The sequence below is a fragment of the Phascolarctos cinereus genome, unplaced genomic scaffold (genome assembly GCF_003287225.1).
Source record: "Phascolarctos cinereus isolate Bilbo 61053 unplaced genomic scaffold, phaCin_HiC Scaffold_5;HRSCAF=322, whole genome shotgun sequence".
Lineage (NCBI taxonomy): Eukaryota > Metazoa > Chordata > Mammalia > Diprotodontia > Phascolarctidae > Phascolarctos > Phascolarctos cinereus.
The window spans coordinates 477,182,598-477,196,709 of NW_027555958.1; the positions used below are offsets into that span (position 1 = coordinate 477,182,598).

The following is a 14,112-nucleotide window of genomic DNA, read 5'->3' on the forward strand; positions in this document are numbered from 1 at the left end:
ATGGCACGAGAAGATGGCCTGCCCATCAGCAATGCCCACCTCCCTGTTTCCTGCTTGGTGGGGATTGGGTGGGGAGTTTTTGGGGGAGTCCTAGGAAGGCCTGGGGGGTTCCTGAAGTTGGCATCTGTTCATTATTGCTAACAACACTGCTGGGGCCCAGAGACTGCACGCTCTCTACAATGCACAGACAGAGACCAAGAAGAGGGTTTTCAGTCCCCTTTGGTTTTGGCCTCCTTTGGCAGCTGCCTGGGGCCTACTGAACCCTTCTCAAAATCACGTGTTTTAAAAGCAGAAAATTAAATACATGGGATAGCAAGGAATTCCCAAATATTTTTTTTAAAAAAAAACAACCAAGGTTATGGACCCCAGGTTAAAAACCCCTGATCTAGACTGGGGCTCAGGGAGGTTTGGAAAGCCATAGATTTAGTAGGTATCTAACTCAATGTCCTCATTTTAGGGCAAGTGACAGGCCCAATGTCACATAACACAAATAGCAGAGCCAGGGTTTGAAACCTAATTCTGCCACTTATTTATCTGTTTGTCCTTAGTTAAGTCACAACATCCATAGGCCTCTGCTCCTTATTTGTAAAATAAGGGGGCTTGATGAGATGTCCTTTAAGGTTCCTTCTCACTCCAAATCTATGGTCCTAGGAACCTCTCTGGCCCTCAGTTTCCTCATCTGTTCAATGAGGGTCTTGAAGGGCTATATCACCTCAGAGGTTTCTTCCACATCCTAATAATATCCCATGATCCTTGGCAGCTGGGTCCTCCAACTCTGGCCCTGCTGTATCTATACTTTCACCAAAGTGGGGAACTGCAGAGAAAAGCAGACCTGTTTCCCCAAATCATCTAAATCAGGCCTTAAACTTTTGGTGTCTCAAAAACCTTCTTTGAATAATATTTTTGTCTATATTTGTACTTTTTATGCATATGTACCATTGTAATCATGCCACAGCTGGTGGTACAGGAGATAGGGCACCGGGCCTACAGTCAGGAAGGCCTGAACTCAAATCCAGCCTCAATTCGTGCCTAGCTTTATGGCCCTGGAAAGCACTTATTCTTTTTGCCTCAGTTTCCTCAACTGTAAAATAGAGATCAGAGCAGTACATACCTCACAGGGTTGTTGTGGATCAAAAGAAATAATATTTGTAAAAAGCACTTAGCATAGTGACTAGCACATTGCAGGTGCTTCATAAATACTTATTCCCTTCCTTTCTCTACCCTAATGGAAGAAAATGCTGTATTTCAGCTAGAGTTTAATGAAAACAAAGATGCGTTTTTTCCCATCCCAAATCACAGGTCCTCTAAAATCTCTCCAGGGAACCATGGTTGCCAGGTAGAGAAGCCCAGCCCTAGAGAATCAACTATATGATCCATTCAGGTCTATCTATGGGGACCTGAAGTAACTGAAATATTTCATCAGTACCAACGATGGTTGGGGGAGGGGAGGAAAAATGGAGAATTCTTAGATAAACCAAATCCTGATTTGTTTTTTGCCAGTTTCCAAGGTATTAATGCTTATGCTGGACACTTGACGATCAACGTGTGGAGGCTGGTTTGAGCTGGCTCCAGCACACTCCTGGCACATATGTATGCGTAATCAGGTCAAGAAAACATAAACTCTCAGTTTGGGCACAAGTGAAAATACCATAATGTATAGCTTTGCTCACTGAAGGATGATTATTAAAAGCATCATTGAACAAGATTAAGTAAATAAATGCTTGACCCTTGTGATATTCTGAAACCCTAGGATCCCCCTGGGACTAAACGCAATAGGGCCAATGGAGGGCCTCGCTCTCTAATGCCATTGTCACATGACTCTAGCATGGTAATGATGGAGCCCTGCAGGGCACAAATCCAACTACCTACCATGATGTAGGCATTTCTGTTTATGAACTTGAGGACTTTTTCCAAACACCAGAAACAGCACTGGAAGCAGCATAGAATGAACTTAGCAGATTTACTGTTAGAGTCTGTGGGAAGGAAAAACCAAAATCCATGAGCACCTTGTAGCTAAATCCTGGGAATTAAAATGTCTTGGGATGTACAGCAAAATTAGCCTCAAGGGAAGCCACGAATGGGAAGACATACTCTGAGTTAGTGTATATACATCTTCATCAAGGAGAATCCATCACTAAGGTGAATTTCCATTATTTTCAATTGAAAAGAGCACTAGCCTTTCAGCCAGGAGGACCTGAGTTCAAGTCCTACTTCTGACATTTCCTGACTGTGTGATCCTGAGAGAGTCTCCTAAGCTCTTTGCGTCTTAAATAACTCTCCAAGCCTCTAAATACCACCAAGAAGATGCTGATTTGCATTGGCAGAGGGAGTTTTATATACCAATAGAAGTGCATGTTCAGTCACTGGTCCCACCAACATCCTCTGTTTTCCAACAATGGCAACTCACAAAATGACCATAAAATACTAAATGGCCCTCTGTCTGCTCAATCTCCCTTCCACTTCTGCAATGACAGGAGCATTGATAGAAAGAAGAGAGGATCAAGAATCTCACAACTCAAACTATGAAAATACTAACTTTGGAGACTTGGAGACTCAAAGTATAAGCTTGGTCTAATGACCATGAAGTGGACTCTACAGAAGGAAGGAGCCACATTCATAGAGACATTTTTGCTAAATGGGAAATAAGAAAACTAATGTATTAAAAAAAAAAAACCTTATTGTTAAATGGAAGAGCAACTCTCAGGTTCACCCCAGAAAGGTGAATAATGTAGTGGGGAACAATTGGTTTCATCATGTAACCAAAGGCAAAAAGAAGCAACTTTGGGATTATTTGATGAACTTGCTTTACAGAGCTCACAAAGAAAATAAGTAATTTTTATCTTTAAAAAATATTTTGGTCTATGGGATGCCTCTGGAGGGGAGCAGAAAGATAGAAGTAGAACTGTGCTAGGTTGAGGTTATGAATGCACAAAAGAGACACCTCCTTCCCTCAAGGAGCTTATATTCTACTTGTGTGGAGACGGCATGTTCAGAATAATACACACAGGCTATATGCGAAATAGCACACAGCAAAGCTTAGAATGAGAATGTGAGCTCAGTGAGGGCAGGGACTCTGTTTGCATTTGTATCTGCCCCCAGCACCTTAGCACACAGTAAGCCTTTGATAAATCCTTATTGACTGTTGACTGTCTGACAGTGATCTGAGGGTGGGATTTTTCAAAAAGTGGTGGTACTTGGCTTGAGCCATGAAGGGAGCTAGGGTTTCCAAGAAGAAGAGATCAGGAAGAAGAGCATTCCTGGCACTGGGAATAGCCTGTTCAAAGGCACAGAAGTAGGGGATGAATGGCATGTATAGGGAAAAGCAGAATAGCCATTTGGGCTGAAGTAAAGAATGAAGATGATGGAATAATGTAGAAGCAACTTGTATAGATAATGATAATGTGTTTGAGAAGCTCCATGATGACCTTGAAAAGATGAGACACTGATGGATGAGATGATGACACATGCATTGATACTCAATTCCAATGAGAAGGAGAAGACAGCAAAAACTATTGTGAAAAATATGGTTCAGGATCAAGACGTGGATGATTCTAGGTAATAGATTACTGAGCAGTCTTATTTCTGCACAGCATAAAAAACATTCTTTGAGAGTTGGGAGGGACTGGATATGGTCAGAATAATCTCATAGAAAGGAGAATGGAGAACAGTTTAACAGATGTAAAATAATAACCAGTTCCAGACATATCCAGGGATCCCAAGTCATATCCATAGGTAGTTGATGGATTGTTTTGAACAAAGGTCAAAGTAAATACTCTGTCTGAAGAAGTTCTTAAATAGGAGAAGACATTTTAAGTGATTAGAGCCATTCTAATCCAATCTAGAAGTCAACAACTTCCCAAAATAGGAAATGGACACAAATAAAGATGTTCATTCTGATATTAGTTTAATGTAAAGCAGTTACCACAGTGAGAATAGATAGATTGCAGAAGCCACCTCATTCACCAAATGCTGGATCTCCCTACTAAGGAGAGAAATGTGGCAGCTGGGGGCACTTCCATTTCATTAGCTAACTAGCAAAACATGCTGGTGGAAAATGGTGATGGATTGGAATTTGCAGTCCTGCCTCATAAACATCAAGATTTTATTTAGGGGAAAATGTCTGCTGAGACCTTTTTTTCACTTTTATTTTTTATATTAATACATATTTATGGAATAAAACAAGCATTTCCATAACAGTGCAATAAAAATTATTGTATGTAAAATTGCACATCTACTAAACATAACTTGCTATTCATTTCAAATATACAACATTATCATGTAAATTTTTTTCTTTTTTCCCCTACTTTCCCCCCACTCTGCCCTTGAGATGGCTACCATTACACACAAATAGCTATACACACACATACACACACACAGACACACATTCACATGCACATATGTAAAATTATTCTGCATATACTTCTATTCATCAGTTCTTTCTCTGGATGCACATAGTGATTTTCTTCATATGTCCTTTATAGTTAATTTGTGTATTTATAATAGTCAAAATAACTTATTCACTCAGTCATTCTTATTGCTGTTGCTGTATACAATGTTTTCTTGGTTTTGCTCATTTCAATCTTCATTATTTTATGCGTGTTTCCATGTCTTTATTTTATTTTATTTTATTTTATTTTATTTTATTTTATTTTATTTTATTTTATTTTATTTTATTTTATTTTATTTTATTTTAGCTTTTTGGTGAGGCAATTGGGGTTAAGTGACTTGCCCAAGGTCACATAGCCAGTTAAGTGTCAAGTGTCTGAGGCTGGATTTGAACTCAGGTCCTCCTGACTCCCAGGCTAGAGCTCTATCCACTGTGCAACCTAGCTGCCCCTTCCATGTTTTTCTAAGATCACTGAGGTCATAATTTCTTATAGCACAACAGTATTCTGTCACAATCATATACCACAACTTGTTTCAGCCATTCCTCAAATGATGGACATCCCTGCAACTTCCAGTTCTTTGCCACCACAAAGAGAGTGCTATAAGTATTTTAAAACATATAGGTTAATTGTCCTTTTTCACCTAATCATCTTTGGAAATTGAACTAGTGGTGGTATTACTGAGTCAAAGGGTACAAGTAGTTTAACAAGTATTTGGCATAACTTCAGATTGCTCTCTAAAATGGTTGAATCAGTTCACAATTTCACCAACAATGAATTAGTGTCCAATTTTTTCTACATACCCTCCAACATTTGTTGTTTTCCCCTTCAGTAATTTTAGCCAATTTGGTGAGTATAAAATGATATCTCAAGGTTGTTTTAATTTAGAAACCTTGAGGGGGAAATCTAAATGAGGTAGATCATCCTGCAAGTATTTGTCAATGAAAACCAGAAAGAAGGCAAAGCAACAAATCAATATGTGCATCTAGGAGGCAATGTTGCTAGAACAGTTTACCTGGAGTTAGGAAGACTTGAGTTCAAATCTAGCCTCAGACCCTGACAAGCTGTTATTGTTGTTGTTTGTCCTTTGTTCTCCAAGAGGACCAATGACACCAGGAGGGTGATGTCTTGACTTGCAAGTGAATTGGATTTAAGTGAGGCAGAGTTGTGCAAAGTCATCAGTTTCAGTCACTTAACTTCTCTTTGCCTCAGTTTTCCAATCTGTAGTGGAGATGGTAACACCTACCTGCCAGGACTGTTGTAAGAATTAAATGAGATAATAACTGTAAATCACTTAGCATAGTTTGTGGCACATAGTAGGTGCTTTATACATGTTAACTATTATTAAACTAATGTGAGACAAAATAGAACAGTCAGCGCTCTCAAAGGGGCCTGTTGTCCTGTCTATGACAGTGTGACCCCTACATGCGGACTCTAGACAGTCAGTAACTGATGTGCAATGGAAGGAAACAGTGATTGCCCTTAAGACAAGGAAGTTGGGAACATGAGCTAGGATGATGCATACACACACGCACACGTACAGAGAAGAAATCTGTGCTGAAGTTGACCCAATTTTAAAGACTTTCCCAACTCATTTTTCTAGATACAACAGAGTGAAAGAAAGCACAAGATTGTGCTTCCTCTATTTACTAAAATGGCAAGTGGAAAGATGGCAGCATGCTAGCGGGAGGTCTGCTTTTTCATTAACATGAGGTTTCCATAAAATGACCAAAGCACACAAGGAGGGTGTCCCTATGCACAGGAAACCAGATTTTTGTTATTTTTTTTATTTCATCACTGTGGCCATACAACAGTCTGAAGAGTAGAGAGACCAAAATATTCTGCTGTGTTTTACTGTTAATGGATTTCAGGAAAGAATGTGATTAAATAACACAAAATCAGGTTTAAAGGCTTCCCTCTGACAAAGCATACCCCATGTGAATCTGGAGACAACCTCATTTGACAGAAACAGCAAGACTCATTTGCCGACATGAAAACCAGCCTAATTGAGATTAGTACAGGAGTCTTGAGGGGAAGGAAAGGGCTCTGAATGCATCTCTTTTCAGAGGAGTTTTTATGTCTTACACAAAACTCCTAAATGTGCTCCTTAGTGATGTGTGCAGTAATATTGAAATGTCTGGCTCCACCCTACATCTGCAGAATAACCTTTTATCACTTGCCCTGGTGTATTTTATGTTCCAGCCTAGCCCAGCTGCTGTCCTGTGTCTCCTGGCTCTATTCTTTGCAAATGGAGTCTCCCATACTTGCAATTCTCTTCTTCATCCCTACATTACAAATAATCTAAAAGGTGATAGGAAAAAGGCATAGTCTATAGAAGTAGGTTGTGATACACTGCCAGTACACACACACACACACACACACACACACACACAGGAGACAGAAGAAATTTCAAGATGTAAATGGGAAAGAAAAAAAAACATGTTAATGAATAAGATTAAACTATTTACTTTCCTATACAGGGAGATATTTGTAACTCTTGAGAACTGTATCTCTATTAGGGCAGTTAGAAAAAGTATACATAGACAAAGGGTGTGGGTATAAGTTGACTTTGATGAGATATAAAAAAGATTAAGGGCTAAAAAAAGGATTAATCTGGGAGAAGAAAGGGAGAGGCAGAATAGGGTTAATTACATCACATGAAGGGGCACAAAAACCTATTACAGTAAAGGGAAAGAAGGGAGGAAGTGAGCATTGTTTCAAACTTATTCTCATTGGATTTGGCTCAAAGAGGGAATAACACAGACACTCAGTTGGTTATAGAAATTTATCTTACCCTATAGGGAAATAGGAGGGTAAAGGGAAAAGCAAAGCAAAGGGGGGACTGATAGAAGGAAGGGCAGATTGAGGGTGAGGAGTGACAAGGTGAAAGGAGAAAGAGAAAAGTATAGATGGGGGAGGATAAGATGAAGGGAAATATACAGTTATACAGAGTCAGTAATCATAACTGTGAATGTGAATGGGATGAACTATTCCATAAAATTAAGCAGATAAGAGAGTAGATTAAAAACCAAGATCCTACAATATGTTGTTTACAAGAAATACACGAGTCAGAGATATACACAGAGTAAAGGTAAAAGTCTAGAGCAGACTATATTATGCTTCAGAAGAAGTGTGAAAACAAAAAGCAGGAGTAACAATCCTGATCTCAGGCAAAGCAAAAGCAAAAATAGTTCTAATTAAAGGAGATAAGGAAGGAAGCTACATCTTGATAAAAGGTATCATAGATAATGAAATAATATCAAGAATAAATATATATGCACCAAGTGATATAGCATCAAAATTCTTAGAGAAGTTAAGTGAGTTACAGGAAGAAATAGAAAGCAAAACTATACTAGTGGGGGACCTCAACCTCCCCCTCTCAGAACCAGATAAATGTAACCACAAAATGAACAAGAAAGAAGTTAAGGAGGTGAATAGAATTTTAGAAAAGTTAGATATGATAGACCTCTGGAGAAAACTGAATGGGGATACAAAAGAATTGACCTTTTTTCTCAGTGGTACATGGCACTTACACAAAAAAAAAGGGCCATGTTTTAGGGCACAAAAACCTCAGAATCGAAGGCAAAGTCTTAAATGCCTTCTTTTTAGATCATGATGCAATAAAAATTATGTGTAATAAAGGGCCATGGAAGGATAGACTAAAAACTAATTGGAAACTGAATAATCTAATCCTAAAGAATAAGTGAGTCAAACAACAAATCATAGAAACAATAATTTTATCAAAGAGAAGAGCAATAAATGAGACAATATAACAACACTTATAGGATATTGCCAGAGCAATTCTTAGGGGAAAATTTACATCTCTAAGTGCTTACATGAATAAAATAGAAAAGAAGAAGATCAATGAATTGCGCATGCAACTAAAAAAGCTAGAAAAAAAGAACAAATTAAAAAATTTTCAATTAAATACCAAATTAGAAATTCTAAAAGTCAAAGGAGAGATTAATAAAATTGAAAAAAAGAAAAGTATTGAACTAATAAGACTAAGAGCTAGTATTGTGGGAAAAAAAACCATGAAATAGATGAACTTTTGGTTAATTTGATTCTTAAAAAGAAAGAAGAAAAGAAATTACCAGTATCAAAAATGAAAATGATGAATTCAGCACCAACAAAGAGGAAATTGAAGCTATAATTAGAAGCTATTTTGCCTAATTGTATGCCAATATATCTGACAATCAAAGTAAAATGGGTGAATATTTACAAAAATATAAATTGTCCAGATTAACAGAAGAAATAAAATATTTAAATAACCCCATTTCAGAAAAAAAAATTGAACAAGCCATCAATGAACTCCCTAAGAAAAAGTCTTCAGGGTCAGATGGATTTACAAATGAATTCTACCAAAAGCTTAAAGCATAATGAATTTCAATACTATGTAAATTATTTGGAAAAATAGGCAAAGAAGGAGTTCTACCAAACTCCTTTTATGACACAAATATGGTACCGATACCTAAACCAGGAAGAACCAAAACAGAGAAAGAAAATTATAAACCAATTCTCCTAATGAATATTGATGTAAAAATTTAAAATAAAATATTAGCAAAGAGATTACAGAAAATTATCATGAGGATAATACACTACAACCAGGTGGATTTATACCAGGAATGTAAGGCTGGTTCAATATTAGGAAAACTATCAGCATAATTGAACATATCAATAACAAAACTAACAAATAATATGATTATCTCAATAGATGCAGAAAAAAAAAACTGCTCAGAGCTCTATTCACTGCACCACATAGCTACCTGAAAGAGTGACAGGTATATTTTATAATGTCTGTAGTAACTTCAAATGGAATTTCTCTTTTTTATCTCTTGCTGTTGGGCTTTGCTAGTAATATATAGAAATGCCAATGATTTATGTGAGTTTATTTTATATACTGCTCTGAGCTTAGAATTTGGAAGACCTAGGTTCAAATCAGACCTCAATTACTGGCTGTGTAGCATTGGGCAAGTCGTTTTAACCTCTGTTTTCCTCAGTTTCCTCAACTGTAAAATGAGGATGATAATAGCATCTATATCCCAGGGTTGTTGAGAAGAACAAATGTAAACATGATACGTGCTGTATGGTGGAAGCTAAATCCTAGGAATGTGACCTTGAGTTGCACAATTAATGTAAACCACCTTGAACAAATGTAAACAGCAAAAGAAGCTCTAACTATCCCATGGGAAAACTTGTACGTGATCCTGGTCCATCCCTGGCACTATGACTTTTTTTCTGTTTCTATATAATGCCTGGCCTGAGATTAGATATAGAAACCCACCATTTTGTATAGAGGAAAAGAACAGGGGGAGTCTCTCTCTCTCTCTCTCTCTCTCTCTCTCTCTCTCTCTCTCTCTCTCTCTTTCTCTCTCCCCGTCTCTCTCTCTCCTCCCCCCTCCCTCCCTGCCTGCCTCCCTGCCTCGCTCACTCCTTTTGTCCTTCCCCCCTTCCCACCCTCTATTCCTCTCTCCCTTCCTCCCTTTCTGATTGCAGCCATGTCAGAGGATGGACAGGTGAAAGACAGAGGAGTAAAACCTCAGTGAAGTTAAGCTTATTTGGGATATGATTGGTAAAAGTAAGTGGAAGAAAGTAAGAGAGCTGTCAGATCAGAATATTCAAGAAACAAGAAAGCTGTAGCTTTAGGTCTGTCTTTAGTCTGCTGTTTTTGTTAAGTTGATGAGTTACTCAAAAAAATCCCCTCAGACAAAGCCTTAAAGAATTAGAGCCTTGTTCAAAGCTCTGGAGAACTTGTTGGTGCCTCTAAGACAGCCCTGCAGGGAAGGCTTTTACCTTGTGTTCAAAACCTTGGAGAATAGAGTCATTGGATTATTCCCAGGGAAGGTTCTCTTTCTTTAAGGAGAGCCCCAGTTTCTGTCAGGTGGGAAAAGAATGATAATTTCTTAGGCTGTCTGTGTGTGTGTGTGTGTGTGTGTGTGTGTGTGTGTGTGTGTGTGTGAGAGAGAGAGAGAGAGAGAGAGAGAGAGAGAGAGAGAAAGAGAGACAGACAGACAGACACACAGACAGACAGACAGACAGAGACAGATTGTCTCACAGCTCTTGCTCTATGTATGCAGGGGCTTTTTTTCTGTGGCTGTGTTTGTGTGTCTGTCAGAGTCTGTAACTGTGTGCACAGAGCTTACAAGGAAAATTGATGGCAAATCATTCTATGTCTTGGAGCTAATCTATTCTTTGGAAAAAGTATGTGAACCTCTATAAGTTTTCAGAAAGCTTCTTCCTTTCCCTTTATATTTCTGGATTGTAGCCAGGTTTGATGAGTATAGATAAAAAGACAGATTTATTGTTTTACAACTAGAGAAGAAGATTCACTGATTATAATGAGGTGTGTGGGGGTGTCAGTGAAGTTTCAAAGTGAAGAAAAAATTGGCTGCAGTTTTACACTGAAATATTCTTTCCTGCTTCATAGAAAAGAGAAAGAGTTCAATCAGGAAGCAACAAAAAGGTAATTGACTGATTGGAACATTTGGTTAGATATTATGACGTCTTACAAACTAAAGGTAAGTACTGATCATTTTTTAAAAAATAACTTTTAAAATTGGTGTATGTCTTGAAATTAGAAACTTTGCCATAAATTATACCAGACTCCTACCCAATTTTGTAATAGCTTATGCTCAATTTGTATTTTCAGAATGATTTTGCTTCCTCCATACAAAAAAGATAAACTTATTTAAAGGAGCAGGAGGAACAATATCCAGCCCTCCTGAGAATTCCCAAAGAGATGAGCTTCAATACCTTGGGGAAAATCCTGCCAATCAAATCCCTGAGTGATGAGACTCAGTAACGACTGGAAAAATTACAAGAAAAAAGGAGGGAAAAAATGGTAATTACTATGCGGGAAATGGTACAAAGAAAAGACCTTTTAGAATCCTCTTGGTTATAAACTTGCCATGTTTCTTGAAACAATCTGTTTGGACAAAGTCATATATCTTACCACTCCTGAGAAAAAAGCTTGTTATGGGTTATAGAATTCTTAAATAATGAATTGGGATAGTAAGAATTAACAAGGTTTTTTTTGTAATATAAAAGTGATAAGTCTAAACTTGAGAAGAATGAGAAAAGAAAAACAGGAAAATGATGTTAAGTGGAAATCTCTTGTGTGCATGTCTAGGTGTGTCTGTGTGTGAGTAAGTCTTGGTAAACTTTTATTGCTGGGAGGCAGAGCTAAGATGGCAGAGTAGAAGCAGTGACTTGCTTGAGTTCTCCCCCAAAACTCCTCCAAATACCTGTAAAAATGGCTCTAAACAAATACTAAAGCAGTAAAACCCTCAAAAAGATAGAGTGAAGCAAATTTCCAGCCCAATACAACCTGGATGGTTGATTATAAAGGTCTATCTCATGTGACTGGGAGAGAAACTCAGTTCAGCAGGGGCATGCAGGCAAAACAGGCCTCAGCAAACCTGGAGCAGGCATCAGAGGACAGAATCATGGGCAGCTGTGGTGGTTTCCAGACTTCTCAACCCATGAATGCCAAAGACAACTTAGAAGGTCACTGGGAAAAGTCTGTGACTGGAGTGAAAGAGAAACATGGCTACTGTTCCAGGCTCTGCATGTGGCCCTGGGGTGGCAGCTGCTTCTGGAGCTTCCAGCCCACAGACTGAGGGGGAATCGAGTGGCTAATCAGAGGGGTATTGCTGGGATCTCTTTGCTGGTGCAGGATTCTCTTGCTTTGCTCATGCTTGGATCTGGATCACAGTTCTGGGTGGCAGTCCTGGGGTGAGGAGGAGTGCTGGCATGGTGGAGCCTGTAGTGGTGAAGAGTAAATCTTCATCACAGTTCCAAGATAGAAAAAAGTGCTTGTGGTCACTCATAGAATACATCACAGGCCAGGAAAGGAGTAAACACCTCACCTCTTATCATACCACCTTGGAAGAACTGAAAATTTACAGGTCCCTAGAAGTATCTCTGAAAACAGCTGTACAAACCTCTGAAGCTTGGGACAGTACATTCTCCGCACTGGAAGCAGACCCCTACCTTAACAAAGAGTTTATAACTCAAGTAATTGGCTGGGATCACGAGCAAGCAGTGCAAAAAAAAAGTCAGACTGTAGAATCTTTCTTTGGTGACAAATAAGATCAAAACATACAACCAGAACAAGAAAATAAAGTCAAAGCTCCTACATCCAAAGCCTCCAAGAAAAATATGAATTGGTCCAAGGCCAAGGAAGAGCTCCAAAAGGATTTTGAGAAGCAAGTAAGAGAAGTAGAGGAAAAACTGGGAAGAGAAATGACAGTGATGCACGAAAATCATGAAAAACAAGTCAACAGCTTGCTAAAGGAGGTTCAAAAAAGATACTGAAGAAAATAACACCTTAAAAAATAGACTAACCCAAATGTCAAGAGGTCCAAAAAGACAATGAGGAGAAGAATGCCCTAAAAAGCAAAATTGGCCAAATGGAAAAGGAAGTCCAAAAGCTTACTGATGAAAATACTTCCTTACAAATTAGAATGGAGCAATTAGAAGCTAGTAACTTTATGAGAGATCAAGACACTGTAAAACAAAAACAAAAGAATGAAAAAATAGAAAACAATGTGAAATATCTCACTGGAAAAACAACTGACCTGGAAAATAGATCCAGGAGAGAGAATTTAAAAATTATTGGACTATCTGAAAGCCATGATCAAAAAAAGAGCCTAGACATCATCTTTCAAGAAATTATCAAGGAAAACTGCTCTGATATTTTAGAACCAGAGGGCAAAATAGAAATTGAAAGAATCCACCTATCACCTCCTGAAAGAGATCCCCAAAGGAAAACTCCTAGGAATATTGTAGCCAAATTCTAGAATTCCCAGGTGAAGGAGAAAATATTGCAAGCGACCAGAAAGGAAGAATTCAATTATTGTGGAAACACAGTCAAGTAACACAAGATTTAGTAAACTTTCACTACTTATTGCAAGATCATGAGAGTGACAATAACTGTTATCTAGCACTAAGCTATGATTAGTGAAACTTAATATCTGAGGTAAAATTTCTTGGGACTGTAATTAGTATTGTTCTAGGTTTTAATTCAAGTATAGTTGTTTGATGGATCTTTAAGTCATTAATCCACCAGTCAGGGGAAATGCCACGAGAGTGTGATTCTGAACTGTGCCAGGCAGAGGTCTGCATGTGGGGGAAAAGCTGAGAGGACAATGTTGGCATGGCTGAAGGTAAGATCCTCTTGGCTTAGTTTCCATATTGCATTACTTCCTTTGGAACAGGAATGTTTGTTACCTGGTTAATCTGAATCTGGCTGTGAGGTGAATTTGTTACTGCATGATTGGTTGTCCACTGTGACTCTAATCTGAAATCAAACAGAGCTAAGGGTGCTTTTTCATGATATACATGTGTGGAGTCATTCTGTGCTGACAAGCTTAGGTCTGGAGGATTAGCTCTGATGCTATTATAATCATGTCCCTGCCTTTTTCCCCCTTTTATAGCAAATTTCTATAATGAAGGCAAGTAGTCAGTAAAAGATATAAACACAATGCAATTTTGAGTACATACAATTGGGAATTAACTACTTAGTGTATTTACACATGACATCCCAAGTCTTTTGTTATGATTGTAATAAAATCATCTTCTTGGTAAGTAAATTCATTTGTGTAACCATCAAACTTAGGGGTGTAAAGTACCTATATTTTCATATGTAGGATTAATCTTAATAGCATCTGATTCTCCTAAAGAAATTTGACTTGATAGGAGTGGAAAATTTTGAGAAAGCAACAAG

At 38.2% G+C, this 14,112-nt stretch overlaps 1 protein-coding gene across 1 annotated transcript in view; it reads right to left on the bottom strand.

Moving 5' to 3' along the window:
• SLC44A5 (solute carrier family 44 member 5) overlaps positions 1-14,112 on the bottom strand; it is a 111,972-nt gene that overhangs the window by 18,148 nt on the left and 79,712 nt on the right. The window contains exon 15 of the mRNA XM_078155806.1: positions 1,870-1,973. Coding sequence (XP_078011932.1) covers positions 1,870-1,973 — 104 coding nt within the window. The remainder of the gene's footprint in view (positions 1-1,869; positions 1,974-14,112) is intronic.